The 24,634-nt window shown below is 57.3% G+C and overlaps 9 protein-coding genes across 9 annotated transcripts; 5 read left to right on the forward strand and 4 right to left on the reverse strand.

The window, feature by feature from the left end:
• Positions 1 to 424: 424 nt before the first annotated feature.
• N657DRAFT_638109 (Di-copper centre-containing protein) lies at positions 425 to 1,702 on the forward strand (the record flags this gene model as incomplete). The annotated part of the gene is made up of 4 exons (XM_062791562.1): positions 425 to 867; positions 912 to 1,050; positions 1,134 to 1,449; positions 1,545 to 1,702. 4 exons carry the CDS (start codon positions 425 to 427, stop codon positions 1,700 to 1,702), a joined length of 1,056 nt encoding a protein of 351 aa, XP_062642086.1.
• Positions 1,703 to 3,095: 1,393 nt separating this feature from the next.
• On the forward strand, positions 3,096 to 5,592 carry N657DRAFT_675612 (alpha/beta-hydrolase; the record flags this gene model as incomplete). The annotated part of the gene is made up of 7 exons (XM_062795832.1): positions 3,096 to 3,140; positions 3,286 to 3,806; positions 3,855 to 4,296; positions 4,358 to 4,499; positions 4,564 to 4,680; positions 4,748 to 4,912; positions 4,978 to 5,592. The coding sequence occupies 7 exons, from the start codon at positions 3,096 to 3,098 to the stop codon at positions 5,283 to 5,285; spliced, it is 1,740 nt and encodes a 579-aa protein (XP_062642087.1). The 3' UTR covers positions 5,286 to 5,592.
• Positions 5,593 to 7,478: 1,886 nt separating this feature from the next.
• On the forward strand, positions 7,479 to 8,801 carry N657DRAFT_583832 (uncharacterized protein; the record flags this gene model as incomplete). Its single annotated transcript, XM_062789705.1, has 5 exons — positions 7,479 to 7,685; positions 7,768 to 8,134; positions 8,226 to 8,343; positions 8,412 to 8,473; positions 8,536 to 8,801. The coding sequence occupies 5 exons, from the start codon at positions 7,479 to 7,481 to the stop codon at positions 8,799 to 8,801; spliced, it is 1,020 nt and encodes a 339-aa protein (XP_062642088.1).
• Positions 8,802 to 9,290: 489 nt separating this feature from the next.
• On the forward strand, positions 9,291 to 13,449 carry N657DRAFT_606380 (putative bifunctional P-450:NADPH-P450 reductase). Its single transcript, XM_062790216.1, has 5 exons — positions 9,291 to 9,807; positions 9,870 to 9,916; positions 9,985 to 10,758; positions 10,822 to 12,273; positions 12,340 to 13,449. Exons 1-5 carry the CDS (start codon positions 9,594 to 9,596, stop codon positions 13,243 to 13,245), a joined length of 3,393 nt encoding a protein of 1,130 aa, XP_062642089.1. The 5' UTR covers positions 9,291 to 9,593; the 3' UTR covers positions 13,246 to 13,449.
• Positions 13,448 to 15,702, reverse strand: N657DRAFT_583825 (GMC oxidoreductase; the record flags this gene model as incomplete). Its single annotated transcript, XM_062789704.1, has 7 exons — positions 13,448 to 13,477; positions 13,535 to 14,310; positions 14,375 to 14,839; positions 14,913 to 15,039; positions 15,093 to 15,358; positions 15,422 to 15,454; positions 15,504 to 15,702. 7 exons carry the CDS (start codon positions 15,700 to 15,702, stop codon positions 13,448 to 13,450), a joined length of 1,896 nt encoding a protein of 631 aa, XP_062642090.1.
• A 643-nt stretch (positions 15,703 to 16,345) lies between these two features.
• N657DRAFT_675616 (uncharacterized protein) lies at positions 16,346 to 17,617 on the reverse strand (the record flags this gene model as incomplete). The annotated part of the gene is made up of 4 exons (XM_062795833.1): positions 16,346 to 16,405; positions 16,549 to 16,610; positions 17,104 to 17,278; positions 17,468 to 17,617. 4 exons carry the CDS (start codon positions 17,615 to 17,617, stop codon positions 16,346 to 16,348), a joined length of 447 nt encoding a protein of 148 aa, XP_062642091.1.
• A 437-nt stretch (positions 17,618 to 18,054) lies between these two features.
• Positions 18,055 to 19,956, reverse strand: N657DRAFT_606387 (glycoside hydrolase family 43 protein). The gene has a single exon (XM_062790217.1). It carries the CDS (start codon positions 19,858 to 19,860, stop codon positions 18,238 to 18,240), a length of 1,623 nt encoding a protein of 540 aa, XP_062642092.1. The 5' UTR covers positions 19,861 to 19,956; the 3' UTR covers positions 18,055 to 18,237.
• A 607-nt stretch (positions 19,957 to 20,563) lies between these two features.
• On the reverse strand, positions 20,564 to 21,600 carry N657DRAFT_659650 (glycoside hydrolase family 128 protein; the record flags this gene model as incomplete). The annotated part of the gene is made up of 2 exons (XM_062795008.1): positions 20,564 to 20,912; positions 20,975 to 21,600. The coding sequence occupies 2 exons, from the start codon at positions 21,598 to 21,600 to the stop codon at positions 20,564 to 20,566; spliced, it is 975 nt and encodes a 324-aa protein (XP_062642093.1).
• Positions 21,601 to 22,731: 1,131 nt separating this feature from the next.
• Positions 22,732 to 24,173, forward strand: N657DRAFT_685311 (3-ketoacyl-CoA thiolase; the record flags this gene model as incomplete). The annotated part of the gene is made up of 4 exons (XM_062796762.1): positions 22,732 to 22,796; positions 22,851 to 23,031; positions 23,108 to 23,684; positions 23,749 to 24,173. The coding sequence occupies 4 exons, from the start codon at positions 22,732 to 22,734 to the stop codon at positions 24,171 to 24,173; spliced, it is 1,248 nt and encodes a 415-aa protein (XP_062642094.1).
• Positions 24,174 to 24,634: the final 461 nt, after the last annotated feature.

The raw sequence follows: 24,634 nt of genomic DNA on the forward strand, positions 1-24,634 counted from the left end.
CTTGGCGAGTGGAGCATTCATTTTATACGAGGCTGGATTGCAAAGACACAGCCCTTATACTTGGGCTATACGGGCACGGAAGGTTCTGCTGTCCCCGCATGGGTTGGACGATAATACGTCACACACAGTGCCTGCGCTGCGAAAACGTTGTAAGGGAATGGGGCCAACATGAGTCCAGGCTGGGATTCCCCCATCATCTTCGTAGAAGGAAGTGGCCTGAGTAAGCGAACGCAAATCGACAGATTTCGACCTAGGATACGAGCGATGGTGTCAGCGTCTTGGAGACAGAGTAAAGCAAAACCCAGTATAATAGCTACAGTACATTCCAAGATCCATCCCTTCTTGGCCAAAATGCAGGTAACGGTCAACATCGCAAGGCGCTCTTATATTTCGTTTTTGCTGATAGCATCTTCAGCGTATCACCATGAAGCTCATGACCTTTGCCTTGGTGCTCTTGGCCGCGGCATTCGCCTCTTCGGCCTCCATCCCACTTCACGAGCCGCGCGGCATCGAGCATGCATCCCCACACGGCGGGAGAGTCAAGGCAATACCGTGGGACGAAGCAGTCCAGATCATGAAAACACCCCCGGGTGGTTTTTGCGGCAAGGTCTCCTCGCTTGACACTAACGCCACCGAAGCCCAGCCCCGGCCCAAGTGCGCCAACACGACCATCCGACCCGAGTGGAACCGCATGGCCGATGCCGACAAGCTCTCGTACGTGCGAGCCGTCAAGTGCTTGATGGACACGCCGCCTCTGGGCGTCTGGGGCGAGAATGCGACGAGGAGCATCTGGGACGAGGTGGCGTGGGTCCATGACCAGCTCAACGTGCGCATCCACGGCGTCGACACGTTCCTGCCTTTTCACCGGTACTACCTCCACATGCTCAAGACGCTGCTGGCGGAGCACTGAGCTTACGCCGGGCCGATGCCCTGGTGGCGCGAGACCAACTACACGGGCCACTTCTCCGCCTCTGGTTTTTTACGGCTGACTACTTTGGCGCGCTGCCCCCGTTGTCCAAGACGGGCGACGGGACGTGCATCACAGACGGCGTAAGCAGTCCCTTTTCACCAAGACCCCCTTTCGCAGCCCCCTCTTAAACACCTTCATGAATCTTCTTCCTCCTCCCCTTTAGGCATTCGCCAACTTCACCGTCCGCTCCCCGGACCCGAACCACTCGTCGTGCCTCTCCCGCGGCGAGACCAAGCAAACGACCGACGAAGCGACGACGGCGATGCTCGATCTGTGTCATGGTGATGCCACCACCGAGTACACACAGCACCGCCGCTGCGTCGAGCAGACGATCCACGCCGTCATGCACGAAGGGATTGGCCCCACTATGTGGCTGCTTGCGACGTCGCCCAACGATCCCGTCTTTTTTCTGCATCATGGTTTTGTGGATTGGCAGTGGAAGCGCTGGCAGGATGCTGCTCCAGGCCGCTCTATGACGAGTAAGCTTGTCCGCCTTAGCCGGGCTCCTAGTAGGATTTTGCTTTTGAGTGGGAGCATAAGGTATCTGAGGTAGGCTGACATTTTATTTCAACAGTCACTGGTTGTGCCGAGTATCCCGCTGACGGCAGCCCGTGCATCCCCTTGACCCGGGACACAGTCTTGACAACGATGGGTCTGATCCCCGACATGACGGTCGGGGATGTGCTTGACACGGAAAACGATGTCATGTGCTATACCTACGATGAGTTTTGAAGGAGCCGAGCTGTCCACGAGCGATAGACAGGGGAATAAAACCACAGTTAGGTAGCGGGGGGTCAATGTCTAGCCTATTGATACCGTAATTTTTAAGGCCGCTTGTTGGTTTGCTTGGATGGAGACATTGGCTAAATCTGATGTGGTTGTCGGTTGTTATACATCTCTCATCGTCGGTCAATCGGGTGCCTATTGAAGATACAGAGCCGGAAGAAAATAGCACAAAATGAATCTGAAGTAAGGACATTGGTTGCAGACGGAAGTAACGATGTCGTCGCCATGGAATCTGAAGTCAAGTTACCGGAAAAACCCCGTTTGAAAAACGCATGGTTTACCATAGATCGAAGCTAGTGATAGGGAGCAAGGCAGACGGGAGCAATGCAACACCTTGGTGGCTCACCACTTACCAAGCATGCTAAGAGGCTATGAGATGCTCGCCAACGGCTTAGATAAACGGGAGAGAAGCAACGCTCCAGTCCTCGGCGGGAGAACCATGGGCTTGTCAAGGTCAAGTATCGGGCAGTAGGGCTGCATTGCTAGAAGGCAAACCCCTTCCGACCCATCATAGTTCGCGTCATGGGTGATCGCATCGAGCCCTGGAATGGCGAGTCCTGGTTCAGTCCTTGCAGGTGTGCGAGCGAAGGTAGGCAACAAAATCCCGCATTTGGTTGTTAACGCGCAGTGTCCAGACACTAGAGTTGTGGGCTCCAGAGCCGTTGCAGCGGCGAAAGTGTGGTGTCTGGTTGTCTCGACGCATTCCTGCAGCTGTCTCCTGCATCGGTGAGCCGTGGGCTCGGTGATGCCGTTATTGGTCGGTCATCCCTTACCTGCATGTCTAGCATTGATCCCTCTCTCTTCTCGCCATGGGGTGGAAATGGGTTGTTGCAGAAGTTCCTGCTACCGAAATTGCTATTGTTTCAGTTTGGCTCAGATCTAGATTAGTCCGCCTGATACGAGGCCGAAGACAAAGATTCCAGCCTGGTCAATGCTTTCAGTGATTCAGTCGCACCGGACGGATTTGTGACTTCTCAGAACTGCCTCTAGGGTTGAAGCCCAAAGCTCGTCCAACATAGGGTCTGAGAAAGGACGGGTGTACGTGCCATTCGCAGAATGGGCTACGGCAAGAGGAATGAAGGCTTCATTGCAGGGTGAATCAGAGAAGTCAAGTTCCGAACACGGGAATTGAGCTAGTGCCGAATAAAGGTTTGAATAAGGTTCCACGAGCACAGTCTTAAGGTTGGGTTTCAATTAAAGCATTGAGCATGCCGTGTCGTTGTTCAAAAGGCAGAAGCCGCAATACCCGCCCAGTTCAGTAGTCGTATAAGATGCATGTCAGTCAGTGGACATACTCCAGCAGTTTTGACGACTTAGGCTGGAACAGCCCGCAACAACCATGCTGCCTCTCACAGTCCTCTTTGGTCTGCTAGCCGGTGCCCATGTGGGCAGCTCACGAAATCCCAGGCTTGAGAGTGAGCAAATTGCTAGGTCTTTCCTTAACCCTCGAGTTTCGCTGTCATTCAAACGGGTACATATAAAACATAACTAGCAAAAGATCACGTCTTGATAGCTGGCTGACAACTTAGACGCACATCTGCGAGACCACCCCCGGGGTCAATTCGTACAGCGGCTATGTGAACCTCCCTGCCAACGCCACCGAAGGACGGCCCAACGACATTCACAGCTTCTTCTGGTTCTTCGAGGCGCGAAAAGACCCGGCAAACGCGCCCTTAGCCCTGTGGCTCCAGGGTGGGCCCGGCGCAGCGTCGACGCCCTATGCTGTAGGAGGCAATGGGCCTTGTTTCGTCTCGCGCAACGCTCGAGACACGGTGCTCAACCCATGGTCGTGGAACAACGAGGTAAACATGCTCTATCTCGACCAGCCCGTCCAGAGCGGCTTCTCCTACGACACTCTGATCAACGGCACGGTCGACGAAACGCAGCGACCACCTGTTCCGATGCCGCTGTCGCCCTCGTCACCGGTCACTGAGCTGAACTCGACATTCCTCGCCGGCGTTTTCGCTTCGCAGAACCCCAAGGCGGCAGCAAACACCACCGCCAACGCAGCCTTCGCGGCCTGGCACTTTATGCAGATCTGGATGCAGCAGTATGTGCCCAGAAAATTCATCACGGCCATTCTGACATGACTGTCCAGATTCCCGAAGTACAAGCCCAAGGGCAACAAGCTCAGCATCTGGACGCAGTCCTACGGCGGACACTATGGCCCCACGTTCGCCAAGTTCTTCACAGACCAGACGCGCAAGATCGACGCCGGCACCTTTCCCAATAATGCCGTCCCACTGCGTCTCGACACAGTGGGCATCATCAACGGCTGCGTCGACATCCTCACGCAGCTGCCGTCCTACGCGCAAATGGCGTACAACAACACGCTTGGCATCCAGGTCATCAACGAGACCGAGTACGACGCCGCCCTCGCCAGCTTTCCCGAGTGTCGGCGCCGCGTCGAAGCCTGTCGGTCGCTTGCAAGGTCCCATGACCCCGTCGAGCTGGGCAACGTTGAAGCCGTCAACAAGGCGTGCAGTGAGGCCTACTACTTTTGCTATGGGACCATGGGGAATGTCGTCGAGAGCCGCGGGGTGAGCAAGTGTCTCTCTCCTGTCATGCCGGTATTCTCGCTGACGCTAAATATTTGCGCAGAGAAACGTCTATGACATCACGCAAGTGATGCCGGACGCGTTCCCACCCAGATATGTTGGCGGCTATCTCAACTCCAAGGAAGTGCAACTCGAGCTGGGTGTCCCGCTCAACATGTCGGGGATCTCGATGCCTGTGTGGAATGGTTCGTCCATGCTGATTTCTAGCATGATATGACGTGACCAGCTAATTTGAACGGTTTGCAACAGCATTCATGCAAACAGGGGACTTTGTACTGGGCAACAACCTCCCATACCTGGGCAACCTGCTGGACGAAGGGGTCAAAGTCGCGCTGGTCTATGGTGACCGCGACTTTCAGTGCAACTGTAAGTCGGCGTCTCGTGTTGTGATTTAAGTATCTGACGGACACACTGACTCTTATGACACGTACAGGGTACGGCGGCGAGCAGATAAGCTTGGCCATCCAGTCGAGGGGCAGCGAGCGGTTCCGCAGGGCCGGGTATGCCAGGATCCAGACGAACAGCACTTACGTCGGGGGATACGTCCGGCAGCACGGAAGCCTGTCATTTTCTCGCCTTTTCGACGCCGGACACGAAGGTATTTTCCTTGCTGAGCCCTCACCGGAGTGTTTGAGTAAAGCTGACGTCTTTACCCTGTGATAGCTCCCTGGTACCAGCCCGAGACGGCATACCAGATCTTCAAGAGAGTCATGTTTGATCGGGACGTTGCCACGGGCAGAGTGTCGACGGCGGAGCCCTGCGGCCATGCCTACTCGACCGACGGGCCGGACAACGTCTTCAACGTGACGAACGCGGTTCCTTCGCAGCACGCGCCGGAGTGCTACCTGTGGGCCATCTTCCTGACCTGCGACCCGACACAGACCGAGATGTTGCGGAACGGCACGGCGATATTGAAGGATTACATCATGATCGGGTACCACAAGGCCGATGGGAGCATTCATTCCTATTAGTGTGGTTCGGGCATGAATTGCGACTCAAGTAGAGGGTTTGTTGTGAGGACGTATCTCATTGGCCTCAGAAAATCAACTTGCCTTTTGTTGTCGCTGCCTTAGAATGAGGGCTTTTATCATTTTGTTGGCTCAAACGATGACTATGTTGATAGAGATCGGTGATGCATCAATCCTGGTGGTCTGATGAATCGGTGCCTTACTTAGGTTGGTCCGTCCAGGGTCGATGAAAAATTGAAATTCGCCGGGATTAAACAGTCGCCGTTGCCCTGCCCATGCAGCCCCTAATGGCCCTGCGCTGCGTGCAGGTCGCAGGATTAGTGGAAAATGGTCGCTTTAGTGGGATAACCGGAGCCTAACGTACATTATAAGCGAGCGGCGCATATAGGCGAGTGGCGCACTGATAAGGGCCAGTATGGAAATTCGGGCGCAACACTAACAGCGGGATTAATCTGGGAACATGTTTGTTAGTGTTGTGCCCAGATTTCCATACTAGCCCTTATCAGTGCGCCACTCGCCTATATGCGCCGTTCGCTTATAATGTACATTATAACCTCTTGTGGGATGCAGGCACACAGACAGCAATGGTAATGCTCTGTGTGTGATGTGTGCAATCCATGGCTATGGTGTGGCAAAACCCCACAAAAAACTCGCACTTGGCTGTCAGCCTGTCTGCGCACAGACCCCTCTCAACCCTGTACATTCAAACTGCTTTCGGCATTGCATGCGAGCCCCACCAACGTTTTGCAGCCAACACCACACCCAACAGCAACATCAAATCCCACACACAAACTACAGAACTGGCCAACTCCAGAATGATGCTGCGTTCGTAAAGTCTCACTACGGGGCCGAGTCGGCAAATGTGGGGCCGAACCAGCAGTGGAATTGTGTCCCACTTGGGGCTTGGCGCCTCCATCTCAACCTGAAATGTTTCGGGAAGCAGCAGGATGTTGAGCAACACTTCAGCACTTGAGCAAAACACCAAGGCTAGGAAACATATTGCATCCAAGAGGGCCAAAATCTGCTTAGTCGGATGAAGAATGGCACTGAACGCCAGGAAACGGAGGTCTGAGCACTGGGACGAATCCTTGCGCGGGTGCGAACTTGTGAAACCAGAATCCAAACAGCAAATCCGGGATTGGCTGATGTTCACATATACGGATACTTTAGGTAGTTACCCGTATTCTTTTTCTCTGTTCTTATTCCTCATCAGTTCCACATTCGGCATCAACCGACGTCCCCAGGGGCCGTTCCCGACAGATTGGTATGCGTCTCGCTAAGGTATAAGTACCTAATCAAGGTCCCAAAGGCCCCAGATCCTCTCCGACGGGAACAGGCCTCTCGCAAAGGATAATGAGAGAGGGCAACGTAACGTTCCCTGGCGTAACACCAAAGAGCCTCTCCCACCTCCCTCGCCTTGTCCTGCGATCCGTGGACCGATCAACGCACGCTAGGGGTTCCTCAACGACGGGGCTCCTTACTGTAGCTGGCGGGGAGTAGATATTGCGGTGGCTTGCGATGTTACGAGGTCTGGGTAGACGAGACCCAATCTCAGTAATAGTGGTTTGAAAAAGCGGAGCTTTCACCGTTACGCAAAGGTTTGGAAGTCGTCTGGGGAATCAGAACTGGCAGTGGACTTGCTGATCATGGAGGAGCAACTAGAAACTTTTCGGCCAAGACTCTCGTCACTCGTGGTACCTGAGCTTAATCCTGGGAAACCCCAACGCACGGTTGCAACTCGTGCATACCAAGATCCGAGCTAGCGAATCCTCCTGACATGCACATGGCCAAGATGGGAGAGGACTGGCTCTCGGCGAGACACACCGGTCCCCCTCCAAGAAAACCCCATTCTCCCATTCTGGTCTTGCGCAACAGCTCGCCCCCGGATCTTGGCAAGCTTTAGTGTGTTCGCGCAAGATTCCACAAACCAGAGGCCTTCTCCACTTCCCCAGCCTTGACCCATTTAGTGCATGTTACCCCTGCCTGGGGCTTGCGAAGTCAAGACTCTCAAGACAATTATCATCACAGTCCGTGTGGTCACAGTCCATGTGTGAGATTGGAGGATATAACAGGGCCCAGAAGCCGTTTGACCTCTGGCTTCACGGAACTCAGCGTCTCACAGCATCTTGGGTCAACGACATCACCAATACCTCAAGACTCGAGCGTGCTTTCCTGACGGCTTACAAGGCCGACCACATGGCGATACTCACCTTCCCGGAACCCGTAGGGCTGGGTGCCCGCAGGGTCGACCCGGGCGTCGACAACGTGCAGGGCCGGCGCCTGAACACCGTCATCTGGATCCTCGCAAGCCTCTCGACCATCTTCCTGACCCTGCGCCTGTGTACCAAGGTGTATCGAAATCGCCCATTCTGGTGGGACGATTGGTTCCTGGTGGGAAGCTTTGTACGTCTCAATCACATCAACACCAAACCTGCTCCGAGTCCCATCCGTGACTAACGTCAATTTTCGATTTAAATACGTAAAGGCTGCCCTCCTGGTGGCCATCATCCTGCAATCTGTCGCCGTACATTTCGGCCTCGGTCTGGCCGAGTCCCAGATCCCCTGGGAGAACTCCTTCTCGATGTCCAAGGTGTCCCTTGCCAGCGGCTTCTGCTCCATCATCTCCCTCGCCTGGAGCAAGACATCCTTTTCCCTGACCCTGATGCGCATCACGAGCGGCTGGACGAAATGGGTTGTCTGGTTCACAATCGTCACAGTGAACCTGGTCCTCGGTGCCATGGCAGCTTTGCAGTGGCTGCGCTGCTGGCCGATCGCCAGAGCCTGGGACTGGAGCTTGGAGGGGTCGTGTATAGCAGAGGGTGTGATTGAGGCATACCAGACGTTTGGCGCAAGTACGTCCACCCCCCCTGGAAATCCGTGGCTGAGGTGGATATTACCTGGCTTGAGACACTACCTAACTCGCCCCGTTCCCTTCTCTGGCAGTCTACTCCGGCACCATGGACATCTTCCTTGCCTTCCTACCGTGGCAGATTCTATGGCACGTGCAAATGAAAAAAAAAGAGAAACTTGGGGTTATCGCCGCCATGAGCGCTGGCATCTTGTGAGTGAATCTGTTCCACCCGAGGGCCCATAATAACGTACTGTACTGACACCGTACGCCTCTCTCAGCGCCGGAATCATCTCGTACGTCAAAATCTCAACCCTCTACGCCATCACCACCATCGACACCGGTCAGTCGTTATCCCAGTTCATTCCCAGCCTCCAGGGACCTAGCTGATCTTTGACCTTATAGCGACGAACATCAACCTCTTCATCTTCGGCACCGCGGAGCCGTCCATGACCATTGTGGCGGCATCGATCCCCATCCTGCGGCATCTGTTCCGACGTGACAAGTCGACGGGCCGAGCCACGGGCGACGCTTCCAAGCCGTCGTTCATCAACTCTCAGAGTATGCGGCTGCGATCGATGTCCAAGGGTGAACAACACAGCCATTATGTAAAGCCAGCAGACGAGGAGAGCATTCTCGGAGATCGCAGGAGTGCAAGATCGCAGGAGTGAAGGACATTTCCTCAAATCGGAGTGAGGAATGGTTATGACTGTGGGCTATTGCTTTAAGCGGGAGTTTCGGTTGCACGAGGAGGGCGGCATCTGGGAGTAAGAAACCCTACTTTAGTTACTAGTAGTCCGACAAGTTCGATTCTGTTGCCCACTTCAAATTATTCAAGTTGACAATGTGGAAGCTTTCGAAGATGGCCCAACAAAATGTGATTTCTTGTCTGGCCAGCTCAGCTGGAGCTTCTATAGATTACCATCCTACAGCCTTCCATCGAGCACCAAGTTTTTCAATCCTTTTACTATCGTACTTACATACGTGTTCAATCCCGAACTGCCTCTTCTCAATCCGTCTTCCCGCATTGTTTCCCCAAAATGCCACCAAAAGCTTGACGGGCGGAGACGGACTGATTCAGGGGCCGAGTGGACCTGTCAGAAGTTTAAAAACCCGCCAGCGATCGGCGATGCCGGCCACAGCGTGCAGTGCCGAGGCCCACGAGTTCCACATGATCGGTCTTCAGGACACACCCACTGATCCCGAACTCCGGCCCAACGTTTGCCATCAGCCTGGATTCGGGGCAGGCAAAAACGTGGTTGCCGGGCTACCGAAATGATGGGCATCCGAAGTCCTGCGTCGCGCTCCAGCGGAGGCCGATCCGCGACCATGACGACTGGACGAGACCAGGCCACACAAGCCATGGATGTTGCATCGGATGATGTGGATTGTGGGGGCCGCCGGTGGCCGAGGGATGAAACGGTCCTGGTGGCCAAGGAACAGCAGACTTGGATATTAAATGCATGTGCCTGGCCCAGCCGAAAGCTCGTAAACCACGGACGATTTCCATCTTCTTCTGTTTCCACCGTCGCCGGCGTCCCGTCACAATGGCAGTAGCAGATTCAACAGACACGAAACCGATCCCAGCACCACCCGGCTGGCCGCTGGTGGGAAATGCCTTTGACTTCGACACGGAGCTTCCGCTGCGGACCTTCCAAAACTTTGCCGAGCAATATGGTAAGTTCCCGTCATGCGCCAGAGAAGAAGAAGGACGCAGTCCGTCGCTCACAATAAGCCAGGAGAGATATACCGCATGCACCTCCCTTCCGGGTCCCCGATGGTCGTTGTAAGCACTCCTCGGCCCTCCCGCTTCCATACCCCCCTCTAACGATCTGGTGTGTGTGACCCCGGCAGAGCTCGCATGCGCTCGTCCACGAACTCTGCGACGAGAAGCGGTTCCGCAAGCCCGTGGCGGGGGCACTGGCCGAGATCCGCAACGGCGTGCACGATGGCCTGTTCACGGCCCGCGAGGAGGAGGCCAACTGGGGGATCGCCCACCGCATTCTGATGCCCGCCTTCGGCCCGGCTTCAATCCAGGGCATGTTCACAGAGATGCACGAGATTGCGTCGCAGCTGGCCCTCAAGTGGGCGCGACACGGCGAGGACACGCCCATCATGGTGACGGACGACTTTACTCGGTTGACGCTGGACACGCTGGCGCTGTGCACCATGAACTTCCGCTTCAACTCGTACTACCACGACGAGCTGCACCCCTTCATCGCCGCCATGGGCGACTTCCTCACCGAATCCGGGGCGCGGGCCACGCGGCCGAGTGTCATGTCCGTCCTGTACCAGCAAGCGAACCGCAAGTATTGGGAGGACATCGAGGTGCTGCGGCGGACGGCGCAGAGCGTGCTCGACACTCGCAGGAAGCACCCGACCGGCCGCAAGGATCTGGTGTCTGCCATGTTGGAGGGCGTGGACCCCAAGACGGGCCAGAAGCTGAGCGACTCATCCATCATCGACAACCTCATCACCTTCCTTATCGCCGGCCACGAGACGACGTCGGGCCTGTTGAGCTTTGCGTTTTACCTGCTTATCAAGCACCCGGAGGCATACCGCAAGGCCCAGGACGAGGTGGACAGCGTGATTGGCAAGGGGCCGATCAAGGTAGAACACATGAACAAGGTAGGGCTTTTTTCTCAGGAGCCGATATGAGTCTACAGAGCTGAACATGAACCCTTCTTGAAGCTCCCGTACATTGCCGCCGTCCTCCGCGAGACGCTGCGGCTCTGCCCGACAATCCCGGTCATCGCGCGGCAGGCCAGGGAGGACACGGTCATCGGCGACGGCAAGTACTTGATCAAAAAGGACGAGCGGCTCGTCCTCCTCCTCGCACAGTCCCACCTAGACCCCAAGGTCTACGGCGAGACGGCCAAGGACTTTGTGCCGGAGCGCATGCTGGACGACAGTTTCGAGCGCCTGACCAAGGAGTTCCCCGACTGCTGGAAGCCGTTTGGGACGGGCATGCGCGCGTGCATCGGCCGGCCATTCGCGTGGCAGGAGGCGGTGCTCGTCATGGCCATGCTGCTGCAGAATTTTGACTTTAGCCTCGACGACCCGACCTACGAGCTGCAGTACAAGCAGACGCTGACGACCAAGCCCAAGAACTTTCACATGCGGGCCAGTCTGCGGGATGGGCTGACGGCGACAGAGCTGGAGCACCGTCTCGCCGGGGGCGGCCTCCAGTCGACAGGCAATAATAATTCTTCCAAAGCAAAAGCCAACGGTATCACCTCGTCGTCGGCCGAAGCCAGGCCCATGAGCATCTTTTACGGCTCCAACACGGGCACATGCGAGAGCCTGGCCCAGCGTCTGGCGACCAACGCGGCGTCCCACGGATTCAAGGCGACCGTTGTCGAGCCCATGGATGCGGCAACGGGCAATCTGCCGACGGACCGGCCCGTGGTCATCATCACGGCGTCCTTCGAAGGGCAGCCGCCCGACAACGCGGCACGGTTCTGCAGTTGGCTCCTCGAGCAGCAGCGTTTGTCTGCTCATATAAACGAGCTGAGCGGCGTGGCCTACGCCGTCTTTGGCTGCGGCCACCACGACTGGAGCCAAACCCTCCACCGCGTCCCCAGGCGGGTCGACGGCGCCATGAGTGAGCGTGGGGCCACGCGCCTCTGCGACATGGGCTTGACGGATGTGGCTGACGGGGACATGTTTACCGACTTTGAGCAGTGGGAGGACGACGTGTTCTGGCCTGCCGTCGAGGCCAGGTATGGGACTCAGAAGACGACGGCGGCAAGTGGAGGGAGAAACGATGACTTGGCTCCTTCTTCGGACAACAGCCTGGATGTGCAGTTCTCGAGTCCGCGGTCGTCGACCCTCCGGCAGGATGTCAAGGAGGCCACGGTCGTGGACGAGAGAGTGCTCACCGCAGCCGGGGCCCCTCCCAAAAAGCACATGGAGATCCAGCTGCCAGACGGCATGGTATACAAGGTGGGAGACTACCTAGCCGTGCTCCCGGTCAACTCCAAAGCAAGCATTACTCGGGTCATGCGGCAGTTCCGGCTGTCGTGGGACGCTCACATCGCCATTGCCTCCGACAGGTGGACTGCCCTGCCGACCGGCACTCCGGTTCCCGTGTGGGATGTCCTTGGATCGTACGTCGAGCTGTCGCAGCCAGCTACCAAGAGGGTAGGTCCAGTCCCTCTCACAACTTACTCCCCGCCAGCAAATCCTTCAGTTGCTAATGAAGTCTAGGGCATCCTTCGACTCGCCGACGCCGCCGAGGACGAGCCCACCAAGCAGCACCTCCGCAAGCTCGCAGGAAACTCCTACTCGACCGAAATCAGCCTCAAACGAACCTCGATTCTCGACCTCCTCGAGCAGTTCCCCTCGGTCTCCCTCCCCTTCGGCGCCTTCCTCTCCCTCCTCCCGCCGCTCCGCCCGCGCCAATACTCCATCTCGTCCTCCCCGCTCACGACGCCCACGCGCGCCACACTGACCTACTCCCTCGTCTCGGCGCCCTCCCTGTCCAACCCGGCTAAACACACCCACGAGGGCGTCGCCACCTCGTACCTCGCCTCCTTGTCGGCGGGTGATAAACTGCTAGTGTCGGTCCGCCCGACACACACCGCGTTTCGATTACCAGATGATTCTGAAACCACGCCCCTGGTGTGTATCGCAGCGGGGTCGGGGCTGGCGCCGTTTAGGGGGTTTGTACAGGAACGTGCGGCATTGATTTCTCAGTCTCAGGGTCAGTCTCAAGGCCAAGACCAGAACAAGAATAGGAAACTTGCGCCGGCACTGTTATTCTTTGGATGTCGCGGACCGCAAGTGGATGATTTGTATCGGGAGGAATTCGACGAATGGCAAAATATCGGGGCGGTGGATGTGCGGAGGGCGTTTAGTCGGCAGACTGACGACAACGACGAAGCGCAGGGCTGCAGACATGCGCAGGACAGGGTGTGGCGCGATCGGGAAGAGGTGAAAGCGTTGTGGGAGCGCGGGGCGAGGGTGTATGTGTGCGGATCGAGGGCTTTTGGGGACGATGTGAAGCGGGTTGTGGGCAAGGTCGTGCTGGGTGAGGGGGCGAACGAGGAGGAGATTGCGGAGTGGTATGAGGGGGTCAGGAATGAGCGATATGCGACGGATGTGTTTGATTAAGCCGAAGGTAGGGGACTGGATACCACAGAGCGGGTATTTCTTTGGTTATATAGGGGGGTGTTTTATGTTTTGATCTAACTTACCCAGCTCTTGTATAGCATCCCGAGTTCAATTTCAGCATGGCGTTATATAGCTCTTGGATCAAAAAGTTGGATACATTTTTTTTTTCAGCCACTAGACACTTCCTTCCTAGGGGTAGTGGCTATGCCCTCGCCTTAATGAGATCTGCAGCCTGCTTGATGTTAGTATCAAACAATGACTCTGGACACCGGTACACAAAGAGGCTCACCTTCTCGGCAACAGCATACACCGTCTGCTGCGTGTACGACCCCGGCAGATCCGGCATCACGCTCGCGTCGACCACACTCAGCCCCTTGACGCCGTACACCAGCAGCTTCTCGTCGACGACACCGCCGAGCTGCCTGGGCATCATGGCGGCCGTGCCAACTGGGTGGAACGACGACGGGATCAGGACACCGCGCAGCCACGCCTCCACCTGGTCCCGCGTCGCGTTGGCGCCGGGCCCCGTCAGCTCGACCGGGTTGAGACTCTTGAGTCGCGTCTCGGTGAAGTATCTCCTCGTAAAGGGAGTAAACTCGAGCAGCACCTCGACGTCAGTCGGGTTGCTGAGCGCGCGGTAGTCGACCTCGGGCGGCGAGAAGAAGGGATCCGCGCGGTCGATGTGCACGGTGCCGCGGCTGACGGGGTGGAGGTACACGGCCGCCCCGTTGGAGTAGCCGCCGCCCAAGTGGAGGTTGTACGTCGCCGAGTCCTTACTGCGCATTGATCGAGCTAGCGCTTTTTGTTGGGCTCGATAGCCGGCCACGACGGCCTTGTCGGAGCCGCTGGGGAGATACGCCGCGGGGTCCTGGGCTTCGTACCGCGCGGCGATGTCCTTCCAAGCCTGGGGGGCAATGACTTGCAGGGGCAGCCAGCTGGCGCAGTTGCCGGAGGCAATCGACAAGGGCCCGGTTCGGTTGGCGGCGAACTGTGCTGCCGCCTCGGCGATGAACGTCTGGTTTGTATACAGGTCGGAGGAGTCGGGGTGGAAAGGGAAGGATGAGTCTGCGGAAATCTGTCATTAGTAATGTGTGGAATGATAACTATAAGATGGATAGGTTTCACCGACAGTTGAATTGCGGAACAATGTTGAAGGGCTGGTCTTGGAAATTGCTACCCACGCCAGGCAAATCCACGACGAGAGGCACGCCCGCTTCTGCGAGAAGTTTCTTGGGGCCAACACCGCTCGCCTGAAGAATCTGCGGTGTGTGGTGCGTGCCAGCCGCCATGATGATCTCCTTCTTGGCCTTGACAGTCCGCGCCTGGCTCTGGTCTGTGGCATCGAACGGCACAAAGACGACGCCCGTCGCCCGCTTGCCATGGAACGCGACCTTGAGCACCCTCTGCCCGGTCAGGGTGTGGTAGTTGGGGCGCGCCGCTCCAATGCCGTCCCAGTGGCCCGGTCTAGCAAAAGACCGGAGGACAGTAGCCGGGTCGACGGATGACGGATGCCAGTACGCACCCGTCTCGCCGGCCCCCGAGTCCGAGGGGTACTTGACTCCGGGGATGTCGCCAAACGCCGCCATTTCCAATTCTGGATCGTGTCAGATCTTAGAGGGAATTTCAATGCAATGAGGAGGAACTGCGAAGCAGAGTGATGAACGCACTCAGGGCTGGCCAGGAAAAGGTCGGGAATGAGGCGTGCACGTTTGAAGTGCTGCCCCAGTAGCCCGGGTCGTACTTGATGCCGAATTGGCGGACGAGCTCGGGCGTCGGCGGGTGGAAGTGCCATGCCTACGAGTCAAATATCAATAACCGTATTGAAACTGCCCAGGATGACAACTTACCTTGCGGAAATACGGCAACAGGCCGTCCCAGCTCCACTCCGAGTTCTTACCAAAATAGGAACCCCAGCGGTCGTAGTCTTCTCGCTGCCCGCGCAGGACCTGCATGCCATTCACGCCGGAGCTGCCGCCAAGCAGCCTACCGTTGATGACAGCGATGCTGCGGTTGTTGAGGCCCTGTTGGGGAGCAGACGTGAAGTTGAAGAGAAGGGTCGGGTCGAGAAAGGCGCTGATACCTCCCGCGACAGTCGTCACTGAGCTGGAGTTTTCTGCTACGGTTAGCCTCACTTGTATGGCACAGAAATGTAGTCAGAACTGGGAGTGATACTCACGGAGAAGGCCTCGCTCAAGGACGAGAACAGTATCTTCAAAGAGTTAGCGACGCTTTTTATGCCCTCGCCACTGTCAACATACGCTTTCCGTTCTCGGTCAGCCTGTCTGCCACCGTCAAACCGGAAGTTCCACCTCCGACAATGACATAGTCGTACTCGGGCAGGAGGTCTTCCCTGGTGACGAGGGTGGAATGCGTAATAGAACGAGCGGTAGGGCTAGCCTCGACTGCGCCCAAGAGTGGCAGCATCAAGGCTGCGAAGGAAAGCTTGGAGAGCGCCATCGCTGAGTGTGCGTACTGTAGCGCTCAGTGAGAAGGTGAGGGTAGAGGGGCGAATTTGAATGAGGCCGGACTATATATGCACAACATTTGGACCCCATGACTCGCCAGCTCCCTTGTTAGCCCCTCGTTGACCCCCATGAGGCCAAGAACGTACGCGGCAATATTTCCTAACGGCTTCTGGAGGATTTGGCGTCCAGCGTGCCATTACTGCTGGGGTCGACAACGTTGAGTGCATGTCGGAGTTCGGATGCCGGATCGACCTGCAGGAGAATCACACCTTTTTGGACAACCCCGGCTTGCACAAGAGGGGTTGTGAAGCGCTCCTGCAAGCCCCCTGTTTAGTCTTACTCTGCAAGGGCTAGTTCTTCCTAGCAGAGGGGCAGCTCTGCGTTATACGTTGGCACCACGGGAATCAACCATGTGGCTGTTTCTCCCGTTGCAGAGAGTGAGCTAACAATTTTGAGACCGAGGACAAAGCACGTCAGACTGCAGCGTCGTTGTTGTCGGCGAAAAGGAGTTGACTACCCAATGGGGAACGGAGCCGTAACCCTTGAACGTTTGGAACGAGCTGCATGATCCAGGAATCTCCGCGCGGTACCATAAGCTGACCCTGGCAGGCTGTAGGAAACTTATCACCCAACATCTACTCCATACGCCCAAGGACCTGGTAGAGAAGCACCGAGACAGCGTGGCTATAAATTACCTGACGCATAAGAGGTATATCAATTCAGCCTATGCCACCGAACATATTCTGGAAGATTGCGAAATGCAAGCAATGTAACAGCAAAACCGGGGTTGGCAGCTGGTTTCATGCACATGACCATCCTAATCACTCTAACCACGTACCAGGGCCATAGCATCAAGAGGCACAGTCGGCTTGGTGTAAGCAGGCATAGAAGTGTCAAGTTCTGAACATACCCAAGTGGTATTTATATTTTAATTACATTGGATGCGGTTCAACATCGTGCCGTGGATGTCTGGAAAGGCAAACCATATAAAACATTCAATTGACCTACAGTCACACGGCCTGAGCGGTCGGGGCGTCTCCAGCTGCTGGTGTGGCCGGTGTAACAGTGGTCGACGGCAGGTACTCATGGCGAGGAGCAGATGTTATGGGCTGATCAACCGCGCCAGTAGTACCGGTTGGTGCAGCAGCGAGGCCGGTTGCCGCCGCCGCCGCAGCCATTCTTTTCCCGCCAAAGCGGCTCCGGTGCCTCCTGACTTAGGTGTTAGTGGCAGTCATAGACTTGCTGCTCGGATAGGTCAACTGACTGGAAAAATCCCGAGGTTCTGTGCCTGAGCTGCCCGTTCTCATGAGTCCAGTAGATCCCCTGGGTATTGATTGGATATTCCTTGCGTTTCCAGAAAGTTGCTGATTGACGAAAAAAACCACCAACTGACCACTGGCAAGGTACAGAGTTACCGGAATAAAAGAGAACGCCAGGACAGTGCGCCACGCCCTACAGCCGGTGACTACCATGTCGACACCGGGGGAATCCGTCAGGTACCAGCGGGCCCAGTAGAAGCCCCAGTAGTTTCTGTACCAGTCCTCCTGGCAGGTGTGGGTGCGAGTGAGCTGTGACAAGTCAGCGGATCGTTCGTGAAAGCTTCAGCAACATAGAAAGAAGTGAACTCACCGTCACCAACACGCAAAAAATAGCGAGCCAGGCAGCGGCGAAGAGAAAATCGAAGAGCCACGACCAGAACGAGGAGTCAAACGGCGCCATGAAGGCCAGGGCTGCCAGGTAGTGAGGGCGGCGGTGACGGCGGCGTAGACAAGTCTCGCATTTGGCTCAATGACGCCGGCATCCTTGACGAGGTAGAAGAAGTAGCCGAGGATTCCGAGCACGATGACGGCGCTGGTAAGCTGCAGGAGGCGCAGGAGCACCAGCAAGACCCTGGACACGGTCACCATGTTGCTTCATATGTTGGTGACTTCACTCAGTATTTGATGGTCGTGATCTGTCAGGAATGAGGTTTCAAAGTGGGTGAGACTTGCATATCAGTTCACATTCTGAGTTGAAAGACGGTGTGCTTCAGAATATGAGAATCAGGACAAAAGGAACCGACTCGCAGAACCCCATCGTCGTCCGAACGCAGTCATGGAGTCTGTCTTGAGAGTACCGAATTTGGAAGAGGCCTAACACGCAAGAACCGCGGGTACCGTTCCAGAGGGTTGCGTCATTCCATTCAACATTCAGCCCGGCTGTCGCTTGTGGACTGGAACGTGAGGATGAAAACATCGGTCAAGAATCTAGAGGTGCTCACCTCGAGAATAAATCGAATACAGTGGCCGCTGCCGGTAGGCCTTAATGCCTGTGTGACTCGGAGACTCGGACTGCATGTAACCAAACTCTCGAAAGTTCTCATTCACAAATTTGGTAGGTGCCCAATTGTCTATGGCTCTTACACCGAAGATACCCAGGTCGTCATCCCCACCCGAAGGCTGATCAGACTGAGGCACTATGGACACATTATCTGGTTCATTATTGCGAGCAACTAGAGCCTGTCTAATTACACGCCCCAATTCCACCCTCAAATCTCGTACCGGTCGCTTTCGTGCTTCGCCGGCCGGTAGACAAAATAGTCAAAGCTGGCCTCGGCGGCCGTCCCGTTGAGATCCGACGCGGCAACGCCGACAAACGCCCCCGTGAAGCTGCCGTGCTGCTGGTGGCCGCCGCACTCGTCCGACACGATGCTCGCGTCCAGGACGGGGCCGATCTTCTTGAGCTCTGTCTCGCCCTCGAGCGCATAGTAGAATTGCAGCTCCCTGCCGCCCCGAATCGACAGCGCCAGCCGGACCTTGCCCTCGTTCGGGATCGGCACCCCCTCCAACAACGGCACGCGCAGCGTGCCGAGCGGCCAGGTCGCCTCGGACGCCAGGATGAGCAGCTCGCGCTGGCCGTCCGAGTGCGCCGAGACGGCCAGGTAGAAAAAGTTGTAGCGGCAGTAGTAGGCCGTTAGCCCGGCAAACTGGCGCTCGTCGGTCGGCGAGAAGTCAATGACGGTTTCGGCGTCATACGAGAAATGCGTCTGCCGCCGCGCGACGAGCGACTGCTCGAACCACGACCCGACGCTCTCGCGCCCGACCAGCGTCAGTTTACCGTTTTCCGTTCGGAAAATGCGCTCTGGCTCGGGCGTGCGCAGCCACTGGAAATCCTTGTGCAGCAGCCCGGCCTCAAACGTATACCGCTGCTCGGCCCAGTACTTGTCGTCGTCGCGCGCCGCCGGCAGGTCGACAAACAGGCTCGGCACGGGGCCGTTCTTGACGTACAGCCAGCCGTCGTCGGCCCAGTAGCATTCCTGGATGGCGGTCTCGCGGCCGAGCACGCAGCGGCGGAGCTGGGTGACGGGCCGGCCGGTGAGATGGACCAGATAGGTTTTCCCGTCGGGTGTATCCACGATGTCGCCGTGGCCGGCGCGCTGCAGCGCCGCGTGGGGGTGGTCCTTGGACGACAGGATGTGCTTCTGGGGGTGCGTCTCGTACGGCCCCCAGATGTCGCGCGACCGGCAAAAGGTGACGGCGTGCTCGTACCCCGTGCCGCCCTCGGCCGTCAGCAGGTAGTACCACCCGTTGCGCTTGTACAGGTGCGGGCCCTCGACGAGGCCCAGCTCGGTGCCCGGGAAGATGTTCTTGCGCGGGCCGACGAGCTTGCCGGCCTTGGGGTCGAACTCCTGCAGGGCGATGCCGGCAAACACCTGGGGCCGGCGGCGGTGGTCCCAGAGCATGTTAACGAACCACTTGCGGCCGTCGTCGTCGTGGAACAGCGACGGGTCGAAGCCGGACGAGTTGATGTAGAACGGCTCCGACCACGGACCCTCGATGGCGGGCGCGCTGACAATGTAGTTGTGGGCGTCCTTGAAGGCGCCGTCCTTGCGCTTGACGTCGGTGTAGACAAGCCAGAACCGGTCGCCGTCGTGGGTCAGGCACGGCGCCCAGACGCCGCAGCTGTCCGGGTCGCCGCGCATGTCCAGCTGGCTCTTGCGGTTCAGCGGGCGGACGACCAGGTCCCAGTTGGCGAGGTCGCGCGAGTGGTGGATCTGGACGCCGGGGTACCACTCAAAAGTCGACGTCGCGATGTAGTAGTCGTCGCCGACCCGGAGGATGGACGGGTCCGGGTTGAAGCCCGGGAGGATGGGATTGCGGACCTGCGGCATTGTTTGCGCCGGTGTGTGTCTGATGTCTGCTCAACGTCACAGCTGCAACAACTGTCAGGTGAGAACACAATAAAGTGCTCTTATGTACAGCTGCACATGTCGACGAGGAGTGAGGGGATATGGGGTCAGCTCCACCCCCCGCATTTAGCCGGCATGCGGAGGTCGTCGAGCTCGGTCCGGGCGGGGCCGGGGAAGGCCCGGTGAACCGGTTGGTGCGGTTGCGGAGCTGAGGACAGCCAAGATCTGCCTAAGAATCCTTCCTCTGTGAAGCACTGCCCAAGAGCTCCCCGACGAATTCCCGGCATACACGAGCTCGTTTTCCTAGTAGGAATCCGCCCAACCCCGCAATGCTCCTCCCCCACTTGTCGCACTATTGTCAGTCCGCGACATGTAATGCTCCATCGTGTGATAGTGAATGGGGAGGAATCCAGAGAATGACGTGGAGCGGCGAGACAATAGTCGTCTTCATACCGAAGCAGGATGACAAGAGTGTCCATACTGTAGATTCCGACGTTGGACATGGTTGTTGGTTCCAAGATGGATCATCTCTCACCGCGGGCTGTCTCGCTGACATCTGGCAACAAAGAGATCGCATGCCTATCCAAGGCAGGGAACTACAATGTCCCGTATATACCAATCTACATGTGTACATGTGGATATGCTACAGAAAGCGCCAAGATGTCCAAAAATGGCGGCGCCGACTTCAAAGGAATGCCGCAACAGCCAGCAGCGCGGTGAGCACGGCCAGCCCGCCCTGCGGAAGCGACCGGAAACCCGACGACCCCGACGACCCCTGTGTGGGCTTAATGCCGGTTGCCGGCCGGCCAAGGTACCAGGCACCAATGTCGGTAAGGCTGCCATTGTTACTGAGCATGGCTCCGTTGGGTCCGACGTTGGACACGTCGCTTCGGAAGGCGCCGAACAGCGAGTAGCGCCCAACAAAGTCGAGGCGGTCAAAGTACTCGGCCGACATGTTGTAGAAGGACTGCGTGGCCGCCAGGTCCTCGTTGGCGAGGTTGTACTCGGTGATCCACATGGTTTTGTTAGGGAACCTGTCAACACCATCAGTAAGGACGACTTCTCCAGTTTCTTTGAAATTATTCCTGTCACGTACGCTGCCGAGTACTGTCCCATGTGGCTCGCTAGCCCCTCAAAGTTGCCGTACCAATGGATCGTCACGAAGTCGTAGGTGCAGTTGCGCGTCTCCTCATCGGTGCTGATGAGCTTGGAGCACTCGCTCAGGAAATTCCGCAGCCAGGGCAACCCCGTAGACCCTCCGGTGCAGGCCGGCAGCCCGACGCGGACACCTTTCTCCTGCAGGGGAATCATGTTCTTGACCCAGACCTTGGCCGCGGCGGACGGCTGCATGTTGCTGCCTCCCCATGCAAACGGGCCGTCGGGCTCGTTGAACGAGAGCACATTGGTGATGTTGACGCCCTTGTCCATCAGGCTCGTCACGTTGGACAGGAACGAAGTGTCGTCGAGGGTTGGCGGGGCACCCCACAGCATGGGCACAAACTCGAACTCGGACTGGGGGATGTCGGCATAGGTGGGCTCGGGGTCCGACTTGTAGTTGTAGTACCACGTCAGGGTCGTCGGCTTCTTGACCCAGATGTCATCGTCGGCGCGGCTGGTCGCGTTTGGCGTGAATACGAGGCCGCGCTTCGAGGATGCCGTGACTGGAACGATAAACGAGGGGACCGCCGCCAGGAGGGCGACAAAAGCCGCTGTGTGCAACATGTTGACGGGTCGTGTGCTAAACAATTCGAACCGACCGTGCCCTCTTTGACACACGGCGGGATATCGTCGAGACTCGGAAGACGCGGCTGCGGCTGCGGGGACAATCGGTCGATGTTGGGCGATGAGTGCCTCTTCTAGGCTGTGCCGACTTGAATAAACGAGTGACTCGTCGGCAACCAGATCTAAGAAACGTCGCAAGAGACAGGACACCGTCTTGTCAGCCAAAGAGACTGAGGCAGACACATGGTGTTTTGCGCCAATTCCCGGTCTGGGGCCTGGCTGGTTTTGTCGACTTTCAAGCTGAAAAGCTGAAGACGCCGAGCCTGCCAATCTTGGAGGTTCCAGGCCAGCCGCATAGGCGCTTGGCCAATCTGGGTTTAGCGGTCGATAGGGCGGCAGCGCCAAGCAGGGCGCAGACCGCCCATTGAATCGTTGGTCGTTCGCGTTATTCGGATGGCCTGGGATGGATGGCTGAGCACCATTTTCGGACGCTCGGCGTTTGCAGGTCCATTGTTGGGAGTTCTTTGCCACTGTGCCCACGAGGCTTCATCAGCCAGAAATGCAAGGGCGAAGAACGGCCTAGGGTCTGCGGCAACGTGCGGGCTGAGGAAATCACATGCTGCAGCCAGATTCATTATCATTATCGGCCGTTGTTTCCCGCTCTGGCTTTTGCCTGAACCAGTTGGAAGTTGAAGTTGCAGCCATGAGCATATCGGTCTTCATCTCTGCCAGGACGAACCTAACTGAGAAGCGCGCATCGGACAGTTCGTTTCAACAATTGCTTCGAGAAAGAGGGCCGATAAGCCTTTATGAGCGTGGTAACTGATCGGTAAGGCGCTGCGCAACTGCCGACAATGGAGCCGGTGCTCGGCCGTTCCGCGGTTGCCATTGGGACGATTTGACAGGTTTCCCCCGCAAAAAGCCGCTCGGTTCACTTTACCCCAAGCCTCGACCACCAAAGACAGGACCGAGAGATGCCTCGGCAAACCGGACCCCACGAGGTACAATATGTAATCGTAACAACACCTTGCCGCCCACGTTGCCTCCTATATCTGAAGCCGCCATTGCAGTGACTCCCAGTGATAGCGTCTCGGTCATTTTCCAGCACACTTCCCCAGCACATCCGCAACCATGGCTGTTGATCGGCTCGGCTCCATCCTCAAGCACCTGTCTCCGGGCAGCTCGCTCTCCCAGATGTACGTCTTTGCAAGCCCGAACATCTCAACGTTTCTCCCTATTAACGCTCTCAGCACCTCCAAGAATGCCGATGATATCGTCATCACGCTCGCCATCCGGACACCATTGACCAAGGCGAAGAAGGGCGGCTTCAAAGACACCAGCCTGGAGTATATGGTCTACGCCCTGCTAAAGGAAGTGCGCGAGCGCAGCAAGATCGACCCTGCGCTTGTCGAGGATATCTGCCTGGGAAATGTACGCGCCCTACATACCGCCTTCCCCCCCTAGGTACCTATGCCATTCGTTTTGTTGACACCATGACACAACCCAGGTCTCGGACGGCAAGGCCGCCTACAAGCTACGAGCCGCCTCGCTGGCCGCCGGCTTCCCAAACACCACCAGCTGCTCCTCCCTGAACCGCTTCTGCTCGTCAGGCCTCAAAGCCGTGGCCGACATTGCCCACGCTATCCATAGCGGCTCCATCGAGGTGGGCGTCGCGATAGGCGCCGAGCAAATGACCATTGGCGGCGACGCCCTGGAGAAGCCGTTTGACGAGGAGGTGACCAAACACTCGACAGAGTCGGCCGACTGCATGCAGCCCATGGGCTGGACGAGCGAGAACGTGAGCCGCGACTTCAACATCTCGCGCGAGGAGATGGATAAGTACGCCGCCGAGAGCTTCCAGCGCGCCGAGCGGGCGCAGAAGGCCGGCCTGTTCGATGACGAGATCGTGCCGATCAAGACGCGTGTCAAGGACGCCAACGGCGAGTGGCAGGACGTCACGCTCACCAGGGACGACGGCATCCGGCCGGGCACCACCTTTGAGGCGCTGTCCAAGATCCGGGTCGCCTTTCCACAGTGGGGGCCCACCACGACCGGCGGCAACGCCAGCCAAGTCACCGATGGAGGTCAGTAACCTGAGACTAGTCCACAAACACCCAGCCTAGAATCCTTCCTAACACCGCTCCGCAGCCGCTGCCATCCTCCTAATGAAGCGCTCAACCGCCATCAAGCTAGGCCAGCCGATCCTAGCCAAGTACGTCGGCTCGACGGTGGCGGGCCTGGCGCCGCGCATCATGGGCATCGGGCCGACGGTGGCCATCCCCAAGCTGCTCTCGCAGCACAACCTGTCGCTGGCCGACGTGGACGTAGTCGAGGTCAACGAGGCATTTGCGAGCATGGCCGTCTACTGCCGCGACAAGCTGGGCCTGGACTGGGCCAAGATGAACCCGCGCGGCGGCGCCATCGCGCTGGGCCACCCGCTCGGCGCCACGGGCGCCCGACAGATCGTCACGGGCCTGAGCGAGTGCCGGCGGTCGGGCAAGAAGATCCTGCTGACGAGTATGTGCATCGGCACGGGTATGGGCATGGCCGGGTTGTTTGTAAATGAGCAATGAGCGGGGCAGGCGTAGGGAAGGGATGGATGATGATTGACGTAATATTCACTGTGTATAGTTCTGCATAGCTCAGCGTCTCAATAACCGTTCTCTGTGGTTCCGTGGGTCTGAAACAGACGTGGTAGGGTGACATATAATTGCATACTGCCATGGCGTTTCGCCTACGTTGGAGATTCCTCGCAGTCACCATTCTTCTAGACCAGCGCTGCACAGCCATATTTGGTTTCCCGTGGTAGTATTCTGCGTTATTGGCACAGGAGAACACCAACAGCCAGCACACCAGGGGTCCACACGTTAACCTTGTATATGGGATCCAACTATGGCTTTGATTATTACAAGGTGCTCCAGTCACGGCCGTGCTAGATTCTCAACGTCTCATAACAAATACCGGGATGCAAAAGTCCGCTTGTTGAAACCGAACGCCAGGGAATGCACATTTTGGTTGCGCAACCACCACCAAC

The sequence above is a fragment of the Parathielavia appendiculata genome (assembly GCF_033297405.1).
Source record: "Parathielavia appendiculata strain CBS 731.68 unplaced genomic scaffold N657scaffold_50, whole genome shotgun sequence".
Taxonomy (NCBI): Eukaryota; Fungi; Ascomycota; class Sordariomycetes; order Sordariales; family Chaetomiaceae; genus Parathielavia; species Parathielavia appendiculata.

Excerpts from the sequence above, each read along its gene's own strand:
- N657DRAFT_606380 (XM_062790216.1), top strand. The coding sequence starts at position 9,594 with ATGTGCCTGGCCCAGCCGAAAGCTCGTAAACCACGGACGATTTCCATC. Across the intron at positions 9,808-9,869 it reads AAACTTTGCCGAGCAATATG|GAGAGATATACCGCATGCAC; the intron begins GTAAGTTCCCGT and ends ACAATAAGCCAG. Across the intron at positions 12,274-12,339 it reads CGCAGCCAGCTACCAAGAGG|GGCATCCTTCGACTCGCCGA; the intron begins GTAGGTCCAGTC and ends AATGAAGTCTAG.
- N657DRAFT_606387 (XM_062790217.1), bottom strand. The coding sequence starts at position 19,860 with ATGCCGCAGGTCCGCAATCCCATCCTCCCGGGCTTCAACCCGGACCCG.